The 21,753-nt window shown below is 49.1% G+C and overlaps 2 protein-coding genes across 4 annotated transcripts in view; one reads left to right on the forward strand and one right to left on the reverse strand.

The window, feature by feature from the left end:
* Nucleotides 1–21,753, reverse strand: part of LOC119390824 (nascent polypeptide-associated complex subunit alpha, muscle-specific form) — a 671,315-nt gene that overhangs the window by 541,377 nt on the left and 108,185 nt on the right. For all 3 annotated transcript variants that reach the window (XR_007415556.1, XR_007415557.1, XM_037658534.2), the window contains exon 2: nucleotides 18,692–18,842. The gene's annotated coding sequence lies outside the window, so the exon portion shown is untranslated. The remainder of the gene's footprint in view (nucleotides 1–18,691; nucleotides 18,843–21,753) is intronic.
* On the forward strand, nucleotides 19,969–20,955 carry LOC119383322 (peroxynitrite isomerase THAP4). Its single transcript, XM_037651435.2, has 3 exons — nucleotides 19,969–20,277; nucleotides 20,379–20,507; nucleotides 20,803–20,955. Exons 1-3 carry the CDS (start codon nucleotides 20,055–20,057, stop codon nucleotides 20,940–20,942), a joined length of 492 nt encoding a protein of 163 aa, XP_037507363.2. The 5' UTR covers nucleotides 19,969–20,054; the 3' UTR covers nucleotides 20,943–20,955.

A 21,753-nucleotide genomic window follows, 5' to 3' on the forward strand; every position in this document is an offset into this window, starting at 1 on the left:
ATTTGTGACGGGAAGTTCCTGATGTGCGCTATCTATCTATCTATCTATCTATCTATCTATCTATCTATCTATCTATCTATCTATCTATCTATCTATCTATCTATCTATCTATCTATCTATCTATCTATCTATCTATCTATCTATCTATCTATCTATCTAATCTAAAATATGCACCTCTACTAGCTAACACTAACTTATGCTCACGCAGATCTCGACTGCCCATGAAACGAGATTGCGAACTGCAAAAACAATTAAAGCCTCGCTGGCTCGGCTATACAGAGGAGCGCTCTGGTGGGTGCAAAAGATACTTTACGGGATCAAGTGCGCGCCGCCGTGTGCGCAGGCACGCGTACTACGACGCTGAGGCAGGGCGCCAGTGAAGGTGGGGGTGGGTTCGGGTGATTAACGATTGTCGTGTGGCCGCTCGCGCGCGCAGCGGAACGCTTTAGCACTTCATCCTCCGCCGCATATATACTAAGCGTCAAATGGGCACGGCCAGCGTACACACTGGCTCCGAGGCCACTGCTCTGCAGCGATGACCGGCGAGTGGAGCCGCGCTTAGTAAGGGCCATCGACACGCTTCAGGCACACTGACGAAAACAGCAAGGCCATGAACAAGCTGTTTACAGCGACCGTCTCGGACCAGTCACACATCATCTCACGTCCCATACACGAACACCAGTTTACGACGGATGTACGATCATGTTGTCGGGCATACAAAAGGGTTTAAATGTGAAGCCTATCAGGACTATGGGAGTGTAGTGTGAATACCTTTGTAAGCCATTACGATACAGTAGGTTCTTGAATTTGTATACGTCTATGACAGCTGCATACAAATAGAAGCGTTAATTAGCCTCCTCGCAAAAATGCCGCCCCAAAAATGTTTTATTACCGACAGGTCACCGATATACAAAAACTTCAGCAGTGGATGACATGCGACTCCACCCTCCAATTCGATAAAGATGTAGAGGCACAGTGAACAATATATGTCACACGTGCGCTCCGTTTTTACGTCTCCTCGGACGAGTCCTACTGATTGTATAGGATATTAGGTAAGTGTCCTCCATTCGTTTCTAACGCTGTTAGAATTTTCTCACAAAGCACCTGAGTGGCGTTCATAGTTACAGCGGCACCATACGGTGACACGTCGCCCTTACACCATAATCGACTCCATACACCACCATCATCGGCGTACTTTTAAGGAATTCCCATTACGCAATCTCGCAAGAACTTCCCTTTTTCTTCTTTTTCTTTTTTGCATGTCACAGCAGGATGCTTCCCGCGATAATGGGAGATGAAAACATACGGATGACAACTACACGCAAGGCCGATCATCATTGTCAAAGGAAAAGCCTGATAGGCTGCAAAGTCTCCTGTGTGCATTGGCTATATGCAAAGAAACATTTGGAAGCTCTGCGTTATATGCTAAGGCGCCCCTAAAATTCTTAGAGGATCTTACGTGCCAAAGCCACAGTCTGATAAAAAGCACAGTGTGGACACTGCTGTCGACCAACCGTGATTCAACAACGTGCACCTTAATAGAAACAAGCGAGGCTTTTTGCGTCTCCATGTACATGTAGTTGCCGCCGATGCTTCCCGGAACCAAGCAGCGCCCTATACAGCCATGGCTACGGCTCTACCACGGCTGCCATTATTTGAAAGATACCAGCGTATCGATTGGTCTATAGCAGGGATCTCAAACTCACCTCAGCTAGCGGGCCGCACTCAAGAAATGTAGCCCCGCATAGGCCGAGTCCGTGCAGAAGGTTAACACGAGGAGGGGGGGGGGGGTGATTCGTTAAAAAATTGTCACCTAACGCTGCCACTCGAAAGAGCGCGTTTCCCTATCTCATATATGGATCATTTCTGACGGGGATTTGGCGTCAGGGTTCGAGAGACATATCGATACTGATCTCGAGAATGACTCAAATCTGGACGCCGATTCTGAAGTATGTTTCAACAAATGGTGACCGCATGAGGCGTTCCACCTCTGTAACTTACCCGAACAAAGCTATATGAATGGCAATAGACGAGTAAATAATGCGAATACCATTTAGCAAACTCACAAATATTTTATTCATTGTGAAGCCGCAGGCCGCGTGTTTGAAACCCCTGGTCTATAGAGATGACAGCGGCATACGACGCAGAACGTGATGCATGCAGCCAGAAGCGGAGAATATCAGGGAGGGAAAGTGGTGACAAACTGAACGCAGACCACTGTGTAACCCTTTTCGGCTGCAGAGTCGGCCTTCAAGGTCTGCCTTTCCTGGCACTGTTCACATTGCTATTAAATAGGACGGTGATGGGAACTCCCCATTCCTCTAAGACGACTCGAAGCTTGCCATCTTCTTCTCAGTCGATGTATCTATCCTCCCCCTCCGAAAGTTTTCTGCACATACCGTGGTTTTGCACTGCCTCCATGATCGGAGGCATTGCAAGCTTTCTGCACCTCCCCTGATTTTGCACTGCCTCCGTGACCGGTCAACCTTTGAACAAGCGACGATGTGACGTGATGACGTAATCAGGTGACGTCATTTGTGAGGTCACAAATTTTGGCGCTGTTTGATGTCAAGATGACGTCATGTGGAGACGTCATCGCGTGATGATTTCTTTTCGTCATTCGCTTTGCTGCCAACGCTGCGGAACGCCGACGGTCAATTTTCACGTTTGATGAGGCATCTAAGGCTCTCGCCTTAATAAACGGCTTTGTAACCTGAAGGGCGGCGTTAAAACGGGTGGCTCGCGAGTAGCATTCCATTTCGGGACCACCGGGTCATTCCCGCATGTATCCTTCGAGAGATGAGCTTCAGCTGCGCAGGGAAGTAGCGACGCTTTGGCGATTCCGAAGCGACTTCCGAAGAACGAGCGGTGAACGCAACGGCGAGAAACACAGCCGCCTTTAGCCAACACTTGGTGACGCTTTTGTGATAATGCAAGGCGGCTGGCATTTGTACACGACTTCAGGTGTGCGCACACATAAATATCCTCCGTTTATGTAGCTTTTTTCATTTCACGGCAGCTCGCCGTGTTGACGCTCGAGACGCTTTCTGCATGAGCATTCCGAATTGGGTAAGGTGGTGAACGTTCATCAACACGAGGAGCGCGAACGGACGACTGAAGCACACAGGGCGAGGGCTTTCTTCACACGTCTTTGCTTCGGTCAAAGCCTGCGAAAGCTCAGCTACGTCACTGACTCGAGCACGGTCAACCGCTGTGACCTTATACCGAAACATTAACTAGAATACAGTAGCCGCTTTGCATTCTGCTGAACGACAGAATTCGAAGAAGAGCAAGCGTCCGCCTCAAGCGTTCGTATCGCTTATTCAGCGGGAACGCGACGATGCGCGTCTCCTCATGAACGTGGTCGGGCTATAACAATACCAAGCCCAAAACCATGTCCAAGATACAGCCCGACTGATGTCCAAGGTTTCGTTCGAAGATCGAGTGGCTTTGCAGCTGCCGAATCCGCGGAAAATTTAGCATTTCTTGAGAACTACGGATTATTTGCAGCCGCAGCATTCCTACCAGGTGCTAATTTCCCCCCCCCCCTATTATACAGACACAATGTTTTTGCGAATTATTTCGTAATGCTTTTTTTAAGTACGTAGCCCTTTCGCGGCCCGGCCTGTCGTCCATCTACTGTCTCATGTCGCATTGTCATGCAGTGGTCAATAGAGGCCTCAAAGAAGACTAACAATGCTCAAAACCAGTGCAAAATAAAGCAACAAGGTCTACACTAATTTAAACTACAGAAATAACCAAGAATTAATCGCAATAACTTACCATAATCGCGAAAAACGCTTCTGAGACATCCGGCTGACACCCGCGCACGCGCAAGAGAGGGCGCCACCGCCTCGGCAAGCGCGCTATTTCCGAGGAGGTGGCAAGCGCCAAGGGATTCGCTGGGTTGCCCGTGCTACGCGCTTACTCAGGTTACACTCTACTCAGGTTTCACGTTAGTTGAGCTGCATAGACGTCGGACTCTGGAGTTTCGCAAGGCGCGTAGCGCCACCTGTCGGAACAGTATTGCAAAGTCCGCCTCCCTTGCAAAGTTTGCCGTAGAGCCAGGTAGGTGCAACTAGCGAGTGCGAAACAACGATTGAGCTTAATATTGCGTGTGTTGCGCACATAACACTCAGAAAGAGAGCTGTGAATTTCTCCCCGCTAGTCGGACGCGCCACCAAACCGCCTTGAAATGCTTGCTGGATCACTCGCCAGAACGACGGCAAAAACGAAAGCAGACGCGCTACGAAGAAACGCCGCAATCGACGCTATTGTTGCGTTGTGAATTGCCACGGACGTAAAGGACTGAATCACAACGTTCAGTTCTCCCGATTTTCGTAGCTGTCGTACCAAGCAGAAAGGCGAGAGCGCTGGATAAGGGCGAACGTGTTGGGTAAGCGAATTACTCGCGTTCTCCACAGCCAGTCGCATGAGAAAGCGTGATAATGTGGATCTATGCTGTTATTGTTTTGCATAGCCCTGACGGAGAACCGTGGTAACATTGACTATGAAGCTCAGCAGAGCCTCTAACCGTGATGCGCGCAGTGTAAGACGGAGTGAGCAGCTAGAGACAGACGCGATAAACATCACGCACACCGCGACCTCCCATAATCTGAATTGGTCATCAATACACAGCATCGCGCACGTTCGTTTTTAAGGCTCCAAGCTCCGGTTTTAACTAGCAAATGCTAACACGTGCGTCATACAAACAAATCGTGAAATGCTGGGGTGCTATCGCGGAACGATTCTATTTTTTATTCCAATGCTTTTCGTGCTTTCCGCGCTTGGCCAGTGGTCAGAACGACGGTCCGTCCGCGTTATCAACGCGATCAGCCAGCCGTGAGTGGTGGATGATAAGAATAGCATAGAATATGGCATGGAATCGGGAATAGCATCGTTCCGCGATTGCACCCCTGGTCGTGAACACCTTCAGATTTGTTTTGCCCGTGGCCTCCGCGGTTGCTGGAGATAATCTCGGAGGCCACGGTTTTGCCTTTAGTTGTACCCCGCGAAAGTTGACACGCACATATCCCCATTTGCAGTATCTATACGAACGGAAGCCAATAGTGAACAGACCATTTGAGGATGCGTAATAAAACAGTCCAACGCAGAGAAAGCGAGAGACGAAGAGAGAATGCAACTGAAAAGGCGAAAGTCGCCGGGGCCATTCGTCCCTGATAAAGCGAGCTTTACTGATCGTAAGATACATAGCTAAATAAATTGATCGCGTATGTACTTCATCGCTTTGGCATTACGTATATACCCTAATTTAACGCATTTAGGCACTAGACAACGGACGTCGGAGGGCTTGCCTCGAAGTCGATGTCGTACGATGCTCGCTTGTACTGGCGAGTTGCAGCGCGCCGAAGAAAACTGAAGCTTCTTTTGCATCGTACCCGCAGTTCGCTTTGATGAGCTTCCTACTTTTTTGAAGCGTGGATTGGCGAAAGAAGCTTTCCAGCTCCTTGATTTTCAGGAAACCGCGCCTCGACACCAACGAAAAAGGGGGGGAGGTTCTATTGTCGTCTATGCACATTCGCTTGCGGACGGCTCACCCAGTTAGCGCCATGCAGGGCTGCGATGAGGGCGCTGGTGGCGGTGTTTTTCGCAGCGCCGCCTCAGCAGAGTCTGACGTATATTGTAGGCGCAGGATTTAGAACTACACCAAGACTTACACAAGAGCGCCATTGGCGCAAGATTTTTTTTTTTAATTATTATTAACTTGCACCTCATTATCCGCGTTGCTTATTCGGCGCTGTGAAGGGATATTTATGTAGCGTCACGACTGTGTCAATCAGCCACGCTTGAACCGCAACCCGGTAAGTATAAAAGTACTGCATTGGCTATGTATGGTCACGGCGGCTGCGAAGCGTGTAGTCACGGCGTAGTTTCCTCGGCTCGGCTGAATACACCCGCAAGCACGCTGCGTGCCTCGCTCTGCAGGCTATATGTATACATTTGTACGGGCACACGCGGCAGGCGTTGTATCTACGAATAGAGACGAGTGTATGCCTTCCTCTGGCGTTCCTTTGACGGCGGGCCCTTGAAATGGAAGCCGCTGCGCTCAGGAAGGAAGGACGGCGACGGGCCTTGGAACAGGTGAGCGGACAACGCACGAGCGGCGCGTTCCGCAAGGGGACATGCGCGGCGGCGAAAGGCGCTTCCTCTTCTCCGCGCTCGGTCGCCACAGCGGTGAAAAGCGAGACGCTGTTCCTCGTTGCAACGACCCGCTAACCACCCGTTCGGGCACTGTGTTACTCCAAGAAAGAATCACCAACCATTACCTGGATGCGTATACCGGAAAAAGGTATCTAGAAAGTGCTTCCCGCACAGTGTGCGTGTACAGGCCATGATCGAGACAGATTACATATGTGAGTGGCCCTCGTCAGGAAGAGTATCGGCATCCGCTGATAGTGGCTTCAAGTTCGGCGAGAAGGAGTGAGCGATGGAAGAGAGCTGAAAGCAGAGGCCACAGTGATGAATACTCACGCTACTGAGCGCCCAGTCGGGGTATACCTTACTCAGGCTCGTAGCCTGCGGGGGAAGGGGGGGGGCAGCCCCCCCCCCGAAATTTTGATGACACATGGTGTTTTATCGAAAATAAATCATGAAAATAGTCGTTTTTCTCAAATAGTCAAGGTTTTCAGCAAGTGCCCTCACCCCCGAAAAACATTCCTGGCTACGGGCCTGACCTTACTATACACTAAAAAACCGCCGAGTGCCCGGCGGTACTAGCAATCAAATCCAATACTTAAAGCAGTACTGACACGATTTAGAGGCATCGCAAAAGGGACATTTTCCGTTTCCTTTGCACGCAGTATTAAAGGGACACTACAGAGAAACAATGAATTGGTTTAGATTGATAAAGTGTGCTCGGAGAACTCTTGTGTAGTTTATTTCACCACCCTAGGTTTATTAATAAAGGAGAAAACAAAGTTCAAAGCTTCAGTTTTAAATTTCGCGCCGAACTTTCTAATTCGTGACGTAAAAGATTATAAAGAGCATTTAACGTATTTTGGCGCCACTGGCTCGACAAAATTTCCACAAACTTGTTATGTCAAGTCTCTGGCCCCCTCACAGGACAATGTACTTCGATTTAACCGATTAGGAACTACATAGGCCCAAGCAGGCGCCGTCAAAAATATGTGACGTCACGGCAAATGGTGCGGGAATTCCAAGGTGGCGTCGCCACCTGTATTTTCTTTTTGCGCGTTTTCTCGCTTATTAAGCGTCTTCTCGCAGCAAGCGTGGTGTTTTTGATATCGTGGAAGACTACTTTACTAATGCGAGAAAAATCGTTTTGCTCTAGTGTCCCTTCAACGGTCTCCCCACACCGGAGTCAGACAAGACGTACAAAATATTTTACTTTGGGTTAACGTTGTCGCCCAACATCTGCAAGCCACTCCCACCGCAATGGACATTGTCATGACGAGTCAACACAGCTGACTGGGTTGGCGAGCTCTGCGTCCTGCATGCAGCCTAAATCGCAAAAACTGCTGTCGGAGTCACCGGATGACAATTCACTCATCGTTGTTTGCGTGCACCACGCGCGACTGACAGCAGATGATAGAGCTGATTCTAGTACGTCGCGAGTTGCTGTCTCCGCGTGACGTCAGAGTGCGCTCACACGTCACTGCGAAACCGCCCTCTCGATACCTTAAGTTTCTTTTTTATTGAGATAGCAATTATATGGACACTCTCGGCGGGTTTTTGTTGTCGCCGTCATATCCTGGATATGTATGTATATGTATGTATGTACAAATAACAACCAGAAAGAAAAATAAATCAGAAAAAATTTCCGAAGCGCGCCACCAGGATTCGAACCTGCGACCCCTCGCTCCTCAGCGCACCGCGTTAGAGAACTAGGCCATGCGCCATCTGTTCTTTGTAAGGCTAACGGCGAGCTATTAGCGAGTCTTAGTACTGCGTACGTAGCGTCCGTAACGGCCCTGCGTACGTATTAGCGCCGCGTCCGGCATAAAGCGCGGGCGCAGAACCTCGGCTCACGCGCACTACAGGCGAAACGCAGCGTTCTTACGTACGCAACGCCGTTATGGACGCTACGTACACAGTACTAAAACTCGCTATTGATATACACCATTTACCGCTGGTGATACGCAGAGCTCGGGGGTGCTTCAGCGTGTGCTGTATCACCCGCGAGATTGTCCGAAGGGCGCGCTTTAAAGCAACGCTCCTAGGTGTTGCTTCAGTTTGAATACTGCCCTTGAGAGGCGCACTAAAGGTGGCCCATTTGTACCTATTCGCGATGTGTAATTCCGGGTAAAGAGTGCGTCTAAGGCCACCACGCGGCAGGAGACGCGGAGGGGTCACTCCACGCGCCGCACTTTTCAAGAAAAAAAAAACATATCTGAGAGCGTTCGGTTGTAGCACGCTGCTCGAACACGAAGTTGTTTGTTCGCGAAACACAGTTGTTTGTTCGCGCTCGTCCTGCGTATACCTGTGCGTTCTTTTCGAGCGTCCGTCGTTGTGCTTGAGCAGTGCACTGCAATTGTCGAGCTGTGACCGTTTTAGTTCGAGCTCGTCCTGTGTGCGTTCTTTTCGTGCGTCCTTTAGGCTTGAGCGGTGCGCTGCAAGCATCAAGCAGCTTCCCGTTCTTCGTGTGACATTCTAATTTGTTGCTGTCATATTCATTGCTTCGCCCTTGCGGCGAAACTGTGACTTTTTTTTTAGGCAGCAGTATTAAAAACATATTCAATGCATTCACAGGCACCACGATACTCTTTTTAAATATTTAAAATATTTAAAATTCGTGTCAGTACTCCTTTAACAAGTGTGATGTAACTCGAAACGACACACGAGAAGACCCATAAGGGCACCACACAGCGCGCACGTGCCTTCTCATGCCTGTGCCATTTCTCGCGACATCAAAGTTCTGATGATTATCATCAAGCCCACATTGCGACCCTTGCCGAATCCAGCACCTCTCGCATTGGAGCACGACGCTCGGCCACTTGCCCGCCGCTGTGACGAAAGATATATTCAACTCTTCATCAACGCAACTGCTCATGCGCTCCGCTCAAGAATTCCGTTCACATTTGGCAACAAACGACACGGCAATGCCATGCATGGCCATGAGGAACCATATATGGTCGCAGAAATGGGCACTTTCACCACCTGCCCTTATGGGCTCAGCCAAGACACCTTAAAACAGCACATCTCAAATTTGAAAGTATGTCTTCGAGGAGTATGCACGTAGTGCCCATGGCTTTAAGGAAGACGAGAAATGTTGAAGATTGGGCGAGCTGGTTTGTCGTACTTGCACAGCGCATCACGGGAAAAGAAGAAACGACCGAGCCGGCCAGACGAAAGGACAGAGCGTCTTGTTGTATTGAAATATTCGGGCCTGGAATGTGTTGTCCCTGCAGCACACCATGTGGCTTTTCAGCACACCATGTGGCTTTAACACAACAATGGTGCACCAGTTTTGTCGCCATACTTCTCTCCACCCAGCTGCCTTAAGAAAAACAAACACACTGCCTCTTAGAATTATATCGTGATTCCCACGCAAAAATGGCCACATTGCAGATGCTTCTAACTTCATATCGGGCACAACACCATTGAAGCGTCTCCTGCCTAATAGTTGTGACCATACGCGGATCTTCTGATACAGCTTTTATCTCGCACGGATACTCACCTTCAGAGGCATTCGGCGCTGGAAGATTTCGTCGCGCAGGTTGCACAACGTGAAGCGCCGGCCCATGCCAAAGAAATCAAAGAAACTAAATATGAAAGCACAGGCACACGCAAGCACGAAAAAACCTCACAACCGAAATTTGCAAGCTTTTCCTGCTTACGAGAAGCCAAATTTGGGCCCTAAATCGAGCGCGAGCCGTGCTCACGCATATACATCACGGACAAACCTTGCCCACCGCGTTCAGGGCAGCACGTCTTTTAGAAATGTTTCCAAACAGGCGTAGTCCGACAAGGAAAAAAAGAGAGGCTGAAGCGAGAGGAAAGAAAAGAACGCGGAGGCATATAATGAAACTGTGCGCCTCGGTGCGTGCCTCCTTCGCGGCGAGCAGTCTCTGCGCAGGCGAGCAAGAACGACCGCACGCGCAGCAGCATAGCTTCGTCGTATCACTTCTCTCAATCTGCTCCCGCTTTCCGCCGACAGATACGACTGAAAGCAGCGTGCCAGACAGCACTGAGAGTCGACGGTTGCAGGCCTGGACGATAAAAAATAGCGATGAAAGTGCTTCACGTGCGAAGGAAATTGCGTCAGTAACGGAACTCGCATCCTATTGATGCAGATCATTGGGTACTGATCGGAAGGCTCGGAATAGTTCAGAGAGAAGCGTGATTTGCTACTCTGCACTGGTGGGCGGTAACGGGCGAAAAAGTGAGAGCGCGAATCGCGCGCACACTTGAAGATGGTCATCGTGAAGCGATCCAGCCGGCTTAACGCTGTAGTCCCGAAGGGATGTCATAGGAAACGCGTGCATAGGACGTGGTTTATTCAGTCCCGCAGTGCCATCTCGATGCCTTCCTGAACGTCACCCTCATGCAGAGACGCCATAATGACGTTATATTGCAGCGGGGAATTCTAGCTTGCCGTTGAAGTTCTTAAAGAATGATTCACGTAGGCGACACTTTCGAAAGCGACTTAAAAATTCATGCATCTCCGCGAAGTGAATCATGACGAGTGGGCGAAGCTCTGGGTATCGTATGGGTGAGCAACCATACGTTACCCGAGCGTTGCCCCATATAATGTAAACTCAGTGACATAAAGTGACATAAAGTGACATAAAGTGTCGACGCCAAAGCTATAGGTCCTAAGGTTCATAACGCATGTTGAAGTTGCCGAGTAGTATAAAGGGCTTCTGCTTGTAGGTGTTTTATATTGTTCTGTCACGATTATAATTGATGTTCGTCTATTGTAAACCTTTGTGCGCGCCAGGCGCGATCAGTTTCGATTTCACCCATGAAATTCGCTTGATGAAATATCGAACTACGTATAACTTTTGCGATTTGTAAAAAAATAGGTATGTCATAAATTGGCACGCACTACAACTTTGTAATATAAACACCTGTCCTCAAGTCAATAATTTAAACGTTAATTCAAGAGTTTCTTTAATTAGTCGCAACAGTGTCATTTTAACTGCGGGAAAGTATTTCCGCCTCGACATAGAGCTCATGTGCGAAAACGACAGGAGCCTGACTGTCATGGATTTTTTATAAAAAAATCTGTAAAAAAAAACACGCTGTATATGCCTGCCGATACCATCGTTGGAGGAAATCTCGGTCTACATTCAGACCTATCACTGACCTATCTAACACTGAGGGGAATCTCAGACTGAGGAAGACATCACCAAAGGAATATCATTATTTCCTTATTCTTCAATAAATTCGCTTAAAATTCCGTTTATTTTCATCTCCATACCGCATGTAATCTCGTGCAATGTTCATATATGTATGCTCCACGCACTTCACCACGTTTATCAATGTTGCTTGAAATAGGAGCGCGTAACTTAAACAGCGACTTCGGAAGAGAAGGACAAGCGCATGTCATGAAGTATCATGATTAGAGACCGGATTTGAGCAAATGCCTATATTGTTCCTTGCGCTCCTATCGAGCCATTTTAATATATGAGCATGAATTAGGGGTTAAGAAGGGCTTTTGAAGTGTTTTTAGAGTGCCTATAAATGCCTATTTTTGGCGTTCGTGCCTAAATACTTACAAATGCCTATAAATGCCTAATTTCAAAATTGTCGCTTATATGAACACTATTTAGCCTCACGTTGCGCTCCTGGGTGGAGTTTGAGATCGTTATTAAAGTTACCGCGCAAAACGCTGTTCGGAACTATGGGGCTCAACCTAGAGTTAAACCAACTCCCGGCAACAACCGCTAGCAGCCGTGAAGTGGGACACGCCGGCGAGCATTCGTCGCCGCACTGATATGGCGCGAGAAATCGACGAATGCGGACCCGCGGAGAGCCGTCAGCACAAAGAAGAGTGAAGAGCAAAAAAAGCAAGAAAAATGTGATGTGCACACAGCTTTTGTTTTGTTTGTAACTTACTTTTTAAGGCGTTGACTGCAGTAGCGTAGCCAGAAATTTTTCCAGGGGAGGGGGTGGGGAGAGTTCAACCATATTTTATGTATGTTCGTGTGTGCGTTTGTATGTATGCGTGTATATATATACACACGCAAAACCGACAAGTTTCGAAGGGGGCGGGTGAAACCCCGGACCGCCCCCCACCTAACCTGGCAACGCCGGTGATTCGCTGCCAGGGGAGAAATTGGCTCTACGCGATTCGACCCCGCCAAATGGGGGAAGAATTCCTACCTTCTGGTTGTTTAGCGGTCTGGCTATCTGCTCCTGCTCTGCCCTTCTCAGTCATGCCGAAAAGAAACCCAGGAGTGTGTTGATTCGACAGTGGACACTTGACTCACCCTGCAGAACACGGGAGAGACCGTGTTCTGCGAACCGTGCGAGACAAAGCATAATTGCACGGCTATGTTCAACTGTTGGCGCCTTTGTGCCATGTTAAGCAATAACATTTTTTTTCCTGTCGTATATAGAAGCCGCGCACTCTTCGTTTGAAGTTATTTACATTGATGTGAAAGTTTATTGTGCCTATATTTACAATATTGGAGGCCTAAAACGATGTTTTGCCTGCCTATTTTTGGCGCCTAAGACGAGGTTTTTTACTGCCTAAGAATCCGGCCTCTAATCATGGTTCCCCAACTCGCCCAATCAGCCATTTTAACAGGTCATCAATGTGTTTATGCGCTACCCCATTGACAAGCCACACCTGCACGGGTGTGAGACGTGAGCACTGCGATTAGCGCGATGTTTATTAAAAGGTCAACGAGAGGGAATAAACACACAATTCATGCCTCTCATTGCCCTCGTGCGATAAACTTCCAGACAAGTTTCTGGCGGACTGGCCGAATATAGGCTCAGGACAAATACTAAAAATATTTTAAAATCTTGTGCAATTCAAAGAAACCGTTCAATGACGTGTCTGCGACGTTGTGTGAACAGTTTCATCTCATGTATCATTTGATTGACGCGGAAGTGAGGTGCACTCATTCATACACTACGGGAAGGTATCTACGGCAAAGAGTAAACCTTAATTGGTTCCAGTAGTGATTAACAGATAAGTGCAGGTGGCTTTTATCAAAAATATGCATATATTGGAAAATTACTCTAGAAAAATTCAGATAAATAGGATTTTCTTACCGCGCTCATCTGTCGTTGCTCGCCGTCGACTCCAATTATAGAAAGAAATTACAGAAAGCGTGACCTTGTTTGAAAACAAGGGATGCAAAACTTTTAAGGCGGGCGCGTCTCTCCGCCACGCAGTTGTCGAAGCAGAGACAAAACATCCCGCTTGGTCATCAGCAATTCCATGCCAGGAGCGCCACAACGTGTGCATTATTTGTAGCGTCGACCGCACAACACGCAAGGAAGCGAACAATTAGAACGAGGCCGCTGCAGAAGACGCTATCGGTCGTTACAAATGAGACCCGCCCCGTGAACGAGTCGACCGGCGAGCACGGCGAACGCGGCAGGCGCAAAGGCAGCTAGTTTCCTCGTGAGGTTTCTTTCGCTGGCGATTTCTTAACCAAATCATGACGACCGGGAAGCCAAGAATACAAGACAAGCTGGAAAAAAAAAAAAGAGAGATCTTTGTCGGTCCCGAAAACGAATGGCGCGGCGGCTCTTTCGGACGGAGGCAGCCGCACGTCTCGCTCCAGTGGCAGGCCCCTCTATGCACCCACGCCCGGCAAGCCGCCGGAGTGCTGCGATCGACGATCCGGGTTCCATTATGCTCGTGGCGCGAGGGATAAATAAATCTCGACAGAGACGCTGTGCGATTGTGTGCGGCATTTCGATAGCAGTGTGCATTGCTGCATGCGGTCTGAGAACATGCGGAAAAACTGAGCAGGCAAGAACGAATTTCCCCACATGGCTGATACGGAAACGTGGCTTATACGAGACACGAACGCGCGGGCGTAAAAGCTTCGTAAAAGTGGGTTCGCACGAATCGCTGCGTGTGTGGACCAAGGAACGTGACGTAATCTCAGCGACAGCGAATCACGTGCGCAAGACGACTATCGCTTCTGGCTGTGTCACTCGGCCGAGCGACATACCGCTTGTCCGTGTACTGTAACCAATACATTGACTGAGAAGAAAAAGATGGCTTTCGCCTTCGAGTCGTCTGAGGAGATTGCATAAGGGACCCTGTGAGCTGTGTTTTTTTTTTGTACATTTGGTCTCCGTGGAAATATGGCCGCGTCGCGGCGAGAATCAATCTTGAGCTTGTTATGCCGCTTGGTCGCTGTGTGATAAACATATAACTCTCGCATGCAGCTCATAAAGTGGTTGTACCATGCATCTTTGACAGCGACATATGCTCCATCCACGGGACGGCGAAGTGCATAGCATGCGAACGCGACACATACCATGTGAGCAGTATAGACGGTAAGGCAAGGCGGAGATGACAGAAAAGAAATTCAGCGAGATTAACAAAGAAAAGAAAATCCTGAAGGCGACCCTATAATCCTTGACTTATGGCGAATTCCACTGGGAGAGCATTCAAAAGCACGGTGACAGTGCTCTCTTCAGAGCCGGCGTGTTTCAGTGGTCGAACAGGAGTGTCATCCAGTGGCAGAGCGAGAGCGCTTCTGCTGCGCCGAGAGCAGCCCAGGAGCAGCTTGTAGAGCTCTCTCTGAAAAGCGGAGTAGGCGGAGTGCAAAGAGAGTCACGTGACTTTTAAACGCCACATTCTTTTTTTTCTTTTTACTTTGCTTAAGCCTGTGAGCGTGGCGACAACGGTGCCGACCATATAGCTTTAGACTACTGATGTTGGCCGTATTGGCGCCGCTTGTACTAGTAGCGACAATGACGACTACGAAGAATACGCCGCTATGTCTGCTGGGACCTTATTCTCAAACGATCGGAAAAGGCGACAATCGCGAAAGCATCGCTTTTGGTGCGCGCTGATTGGCTATTGAGCAAAACAGGAAAAGTGACGGCGCCATCTATAGTATTTCCGTCGACGTGACGCTGCTCTACGGCGCTCCCGGCATGCCTGGAATAAACGAACGCACCTTGTCACCGTCAGTGGGTGGTGAAGTCCAGCATATCAGTGACATAGACGGTAGCTTCTAGTATTCAATCCTCGGTGAATGTGCGCAGCATTTTTTACGCTGAAGCTTTCAGCGAGCATTACCTTGGGGTGTTTTCAGTACTCGTTCTTTGCCAGCGCGTGTTTTTTCGTGGTTAGAAAGTTCCAGGAACATGGACCGTGCGTTGCTCGCGTGGTTTATCGCGCGCCGAGACGATATCGCTGCGGCGGCACACTACGGCCGAACTCTCCGAGTTTGCCGTGTTAAACACTCAACGAAAATATATTTCACACAAAGTTGCATTCTTTAAATATTATACTGTCCATTAAGCAATTGCACCAAAAACGTTGAAAGCACTTTCAACACGTCCTATATTTCAAGTAGCCACAGCCAAGCCTGGCCACTGCGTAGAAGCCAGCACACGCTCGAAAACGCCGCACTCGGGTCGCTCTGCGCTCGTACGGTACGCTCCCTCCTGTGTTGTGAGACATTCATATTTCCAACGGCCAGTGCAACAACGACGTCACAAGCAAGTGTTTCTTCAGTTATTGAACGCATCAGGTTCTACGTCAGCAGACGCGATACTATCACCTTTCGCGATCGTTTCAGAATACGCGCCCTGGATGCGTAGCTGCGCAGCCAAAGCAATGCTCTGACGGCAGACGGCCATTTCGGGACGCGCTCCCTTGGTCCGCACTCTTCTGCTCGCAGGTGTATGTAATTGCAAATAGGGATAGTGGCGCATATGCGGCCGACAGATTTCACGCGAATTTCGCTGCTGTCCCGCACAAAATGCTGGGGTCTCGAATTTGTTCACCACACACTACATTTCTCTTTTACTCGTCGCCCTCGAGCTCACCTGCTCTCTGGATGCATTCCAGTGCCAGATCGAGTGGCCCTGCTCTCCACCCCCCAACTCGTGCCTGCACGAGGCCTGTACTCCTGTTCTCACAATGGAATTCTCCATTAGGTGCCCGGTAGTGGCACTCGGCGTTCGTGTACCCTAGTGTATTTATTCATTGGGTCAACCTCATGTTTTGCGCGCATCCCAGAGGCCACGCAGAAAGAAGCGCGTGTTTGGGATCTGCTCCGCCAGGTGCCACAACGATCCCAGCTGTTGACAGTCTTTCAATGAACTGAATGAATTAATCTTAATTGACTATCCTGACAGTTATTTGGCCCTTATCTTAAGTCGAGTTATGCGTCGATATCATATGTATCTCTTCACTTGAACCATCGATTTCCATTTTTGAGACCTTTTATGAGTATAATTCAGAAAAGGCGGAAGTGCATGCCTGAAAGAGTGACAACACTGTCACTTGGTGCCACTAAAAATACCCGGTTCGCTACCCTACACTGGGGCAGCGGGACTGGAAGGAGCTGTAAGCAGTCGTGAAGACAGTTGCTATAAAACGTGCTCGTCCGGGACTGCTTCTTTTCTGGATGTCGTTAATGCCGGTGGTGTGCAATGAGTCTCCTCTTAGCGCTCTCCGTCTGTCCGAATGCATGGGTGAGTCACGCTTAGCACTTCCACGTACGGTTCAGGGTGGCTTCTCCAAAACACGAGCTCACACAGCCGCTGCGCGTACAGCGACGTGTGTAGAGAGTGTTGTGCCTCGGCGATACTCGTCGGCTGCCGATATAGTGCGGATCGATAAAACGCAATTAGTTGCAGGTGTGCCCGGCTTGAGTGGTCCACGCCTGCAGCCTCCACATAGACGGCGGTTAGCGAAAACCGCCTCTGTGCCTGCGCTTATTCGCCGCTTTATTATGCTTCTATACATACGTCGCGAGCGGACGCCTGCACTAGCGGCGCCCGCCGATACGAACGTTATACGTAGTTCTATTCATAGAAGCTGAAGTGCGCCTCTATATTTAATAGCAGCGCGGTACTCAGCCCACACCACAAGTACAACTAGAAGAAACCGAAGCGGGAAACGTGTAGTCGTAGAATAATTAAAAGAAAAAATAAACACGACGTTATACCCGAGGCGCCGCCTAAACACCCGTCCTGTACGAATACTGTGTCGTCGTCGCACGGAATTCCGCGTTATGCTAACATCGTCGCCGTTTGCGGATGTTCGGTTCAGTGCATCCGCGTGTGTGATTTTTTTGCCCATGTTCACGCACCCGGTCACACGTGCAAGTGCCGAATCTATCGGTCCATCGCTGTCGCTCTCTGAAACCGGCTGGCGGCGCGTCACTGCCGCCTAGCAGTGCAAGCCTCCGGAACGCTAGTTTACCGCCATAAACTAACGAGTTTTAGTGTCGGCGCCCCAAAACTGCCCAAAACCGCTTGCGTTATTTTGCCTCCTTACCTCGCAGGCAGCTGACGAACAGAAGAAAGTGGGGAGAGCACAAAAGAATGCAAGACCTTGGGCTCTCTTCTAACAGAAAATGGTAGTGCCAGCGACACCTGGGAGTTGGGTCCCCGCATTCTTGCGTTCTTCTGTTCGTCAGCCGCTTGCACGGTAAGGAGAATGCAGAAGAACGCAAGAGCTTAGGTACGCAAGCCGCTTTGGGGCCCCGGCACTAAAACTCTGTACTAGAAAGTTTATTGCTGGGTACCCAAGCGGCTTGCGTACGCAAGACGTTGGGGCGGAAGTACCACGCATACGCGAAGCCCTAAGCACATGCGTCCCCGGGTCGCCGGGGCCGTGCGTACGCACCGCGAAAAACATCGCTGCCGCCACTGACCTCCTAGTGGAGATCAGCTGTGCCTAGCAGGTCACGTTACTACTCTCAAGGCGAGCTAAGCCGAGGCTAGCCAGATCAATCCGCCCGAGCGCAAAGGCGCCTGAACATCATGTCTCGATCGACTGGTTCGACCGACAGCAAAGATGCCACATCCGGCCAAGCAGCATAACGTAAGGCTATGCTACACGAAAATGAACGGTGGGCGGGAATCACCGCGACCCGAATTCTCCACGTACATGTCGTTGTCGGACTATAGTCCGACCAGCCTTCTCGATTGCTCTGCTCCGGCTCTATAGTCGCAACTTTGACACGTACAAAAATCTTTATTGCCTCGGGTCGATAACAGTCACATTAATTAAGAATATTTTATTGGAAACAATCCGTTTCACGCAGCAATCTATGCTTGGTTCAACATTTCGAACTGTAAAAAACACAAACCAATCCACACGTGAAAAGACGCTATGGCACTGCGAGCGCGTGTGACCTTCGTGCGGCTTGCGTTTGGGTACGCGCAACTAAAAGGGATGTCTGCTTGCGTACGTAACTCCACGCGTACCCAAGCTCTTGAGGTCCCAAGCGCTTACGTACCCAGCAATAAAACTCTCCTGTAATAGTGAGCTTTAGTACTGGGGCCCTAAAGCGGATTGCGTACGTAAGTCCTTGCGTTCTTTGTATTCTCCATGGGTGCGGTTGGAAGTACAAAGGAACGCAAGAGCGTGTGCACGTAAGCGGCGTGGGGTCCCCGGCACTAAAACTCTCTAATAGAGAGTATTATTGCTTAAGTACGCAAGCCGCTCTGGGGCCCCGGCACTAAAACTCTCTATTGTCAAGAAACCATTCACGGTGATGAGAGCGGGCGCTCCCCACAGCACTCGGTGACATGCGGTACTCACAGAGGCGGTGTGGGAGACGGTCAATTTACGCGGGACTCGCCACCGGCTGTCGTCGACTTCGCTGCAGGGCTGGCCAGCTTCGTGTCGCCAGTCGGTGGGCCGTCATGGTCCAGCGGTTGATCCTCTCGAAGAAGACCACCGCTTAACCGGCCTGCGACAGAAGATGGCCGTTCCGAGAAATATTACTGATGTTGATTGTGCCTAAAAGGCTCAAACCCTCTGGGGGGATTCACCACACTTTAGTGAGTAAAGAAAATGCATCAACTTAAACGAAAGATATCTCATCAAAAAACAAAAAGGAAGGATGAAGCCTGGAGAAAATGAATCACGTGTAGCCAGTTGTCATGCAGAAAAAAAAAAGAATAAAGCTTACAGCAAAAAAAAAACAACAACAACAAAACAAAACATTATACCCTCCAGTCGCTAACACTAACAGCATAACATTCTGGATTCTTCAATGAATTGGTGTAGAGCAGCTATAACAGCACTACGGCGAGCACCAAACTGACAGGCTCCAAAACACAAAAAGGTTTCATGGCGTTACTTAAGCCCAGCTTATCCGTCGGTATTGTTAGAAACATTCTGCGAAAAGGGAAAAGGTGGCGGCACGACAGAAGAAGACGATCATTCGTTTCAATTTCGTTACAAAATAAAATGCACAGTGGTTAGTTAAAGGGATCCTAAACCACCCAGAGGTCGAAATTTAGTTGCGGTGTTGCAGTTGTGCACGAGACAACAATGAACATGTAGCCGCGACAATTTTTCGAAACGGTGCCGTATTAGCGGAGTTACACGTGTTTGATGATACGAAACACGCCCTCGCTCGTTTCTCTCTTTACTGCTAAGCTCCGTTCGTCCGCTCGGCCCTGGCCAAGTGTTCCTCCTCAGCGTGCGAGGAGGAAGAGCAGCAAGCGCGCGTATACCTGCGAGCGGACAAACAGGTGTTGTAGATGACGAGCAGACGACATTTTGACGTCACGGCGAACGCTGAGGGGATGAGGAATGCCGAAAGGCACACGACAGGAGAAGGGATTGTTTCTTGGAATTTGCGGAGCGCCCGCGGCTGGTAGCGCTGCGGCGTTTGGCATTGATGATCGTGAAGGCACTCTGAACTCGATGTACGCGTTTACTTGAAATGTTAAAAAGAATTATCGGTGGTAGTTTAGGGGCCATTTAATGAGAAATCAGATATATGAAGTCAAAAATTTAGGCGGGAAAAACTGACATTTCTACATGCCGGCTCTATTCGCACTTTCCAGATGAGCTAGCGCCACCGCGCGGATTTTTGCGGAAGCCGGCAGACGGTGGTCGTTTTCCCACTCGCCCCGTTTGTGTGGCTGTCGGAGCGTCGTAGTAGTGCGTCATGGAGAAAAACGGGCTGAGAGCGAAGAGCAATCGCATGTGCAGTGTGCCACAATGCACAAATCGTGCAATATTTGGAAAAGTCAGCTTGCACCGCTTTCCGAAAGAGAAAAAACGACGGAAGTTGTGGACAATCAAGCTCCGCATTGGGAAGCAAGTGAGCAAAGAAATGGTCGTGTGTAGCGAGCATTTCAACAAGGACGACTTTTTTTGGGGCCACCTTGGTGAGTCTACTTCGATGTTGCGCCGCTATCGATGATTTCATTTCATTTGTGTGTGTGTGTGTGTGCGTGTGATGAGCTGATGGTGCAATTTTGTTTTAAAGACGAGTTGAAGCCCTTACGAAGGCGGCTGAAGAGAAACGCCGTGCCTTCTCAAAATATCCCGCTGCGCTCCCACGAGGCAGAAGTGAGGCCGAGGATTTGCAGAAGAAAACACACTGCAGATACACAAGGTAAGTTTGAATACCCAAGTGTCACCTTTTATGAAGTTTTCTTCCTGCGCTCGAGGTGGTTTCGGTAAATATTGTGCGATGGTGCCTGACGCTTCGTCGTGAGCACAGCAAATTGGCGATTGTATTCAGCAACTGTGCGAATGTAACAGGCAGTGAATGCACAACTTTCGCCGTGTCGCTTTCGGCCGTAATGAAAGGCGTGTGCCAATCGGAGGCCGTGCACACGCGTTTCTGAGTTTGCATTTGTTTACATTGGTCATAACACATCTCTGTTATTGACTTAACAATGTTGCAGGTAACAAGGGCCAGGACACTGCAGTACCACCTGAAGCAGTCACTGATGGGGACTGCGCGTGCGAGCTTCCGAACTATCCTGAAGAAGGTGAATACGACGGTGAGAATCATGTTTGTGCGACACTCGCGCCGTACTTTTGATGTCTAGACGTTCCCGCAGGCTTTAGATGGCAGTTTCACGCAGACGAGCAAAGGCAGTTTGTGCGTAATTTTTCATGTACCTTAAAGGGCAATTTGCAGGGTGGTTTATCCAAAATATTTTGGGCACCTAAATAACTCCACTTTTTACTCGATTGACTGAGGCTCATCTGTTGCCACATCTGAGCAAGTAGCCTACTGATGCCACTCCGACAGTACGCTGTGTTCTTTCGTTTTCTTTTCTATTAATTTTGTCGCACTCTCTTTCTGTGCGTTTCATGTAATCTCTTTTTTTTTGCCTCCTATTACCTTTACTGATCTGCAGGTTGGTAAGCTGGATGTTTACCTTCGTGATAATTTATTCTCCTTTCACATCTAATTTGTCATTCTCTGCTCTTTTAATTTTAAAGGAAAGGCAAGCCCATGCAATGCAGTATGTTTTGCTGTAGGGCACCGTCTTGTTATAACACTTCACGTTCTTTTATGAAGAATTTGGTTCATTTTCATTGCATTGCAGACCAACCTCTACAGGAGTGGCTTCCCCTCCTTTCAAGCTCTTGCACGTCTACACTGCAGGGCACACGAACAGCAGCAGGTAACTTTTTGCTTAAAATTTCAACAAACTCAGTCTAATTTTAATTCTTGCGTTACAGAACAAGACGCCGCAAGGGCACTTGTTCACCTTCAAGAGCTGTGCAGCTCATCCGAGCTAAACAAGTCTATTCAGGTGAATACGCTGGACATCAGCACACAAAAAATCAGGATTTCAGACATGATGCTCTCCGACGCCCACATAAATACCTTGACTGGTGTA

The sequence above is a fragment of the Rhipicephalus sanguineus genome, chromosome 1 (genome assembly GCF_013339695.2).
Source record: "Rhipicephalus sanguineus isolate Rsan-2018 chromosome 1, BIME_Rsan_1.4, whole genome shotgun sequence".
NCBI lineage: Eukaryota > Metazoa > Arthropoda > Arachnida > Ixodida > Ixodidae > Rhipicephalus > Rhipicephalus sanguineus.

Excerpts from the sequence above, each read along its gene's own strand:
- LOC119383322 (XM_037651435.2), top strand. The coding sequence starts at position 20,055 with ATGGAGAAAAACGGGCTGAGAGCGAAGAGCAATCGCATGTGCAGTGTG. Across the intron at positions 20,278-20,378 it reads CTTTTTTTGGGGCCACCTTG|ACGAGTTGAAGCCCTTACGA; the intron begins GTGAGTCTACTT and ends TTTGTTTTAAAG. Across the intron at positions 20,508-20,802 it reads ACACACTGCAGATACACAAG|GTAACAAGGGCCAGGACACT; the intron begins GTAAGTTTGAAT and ends ACAATGTTGCAG.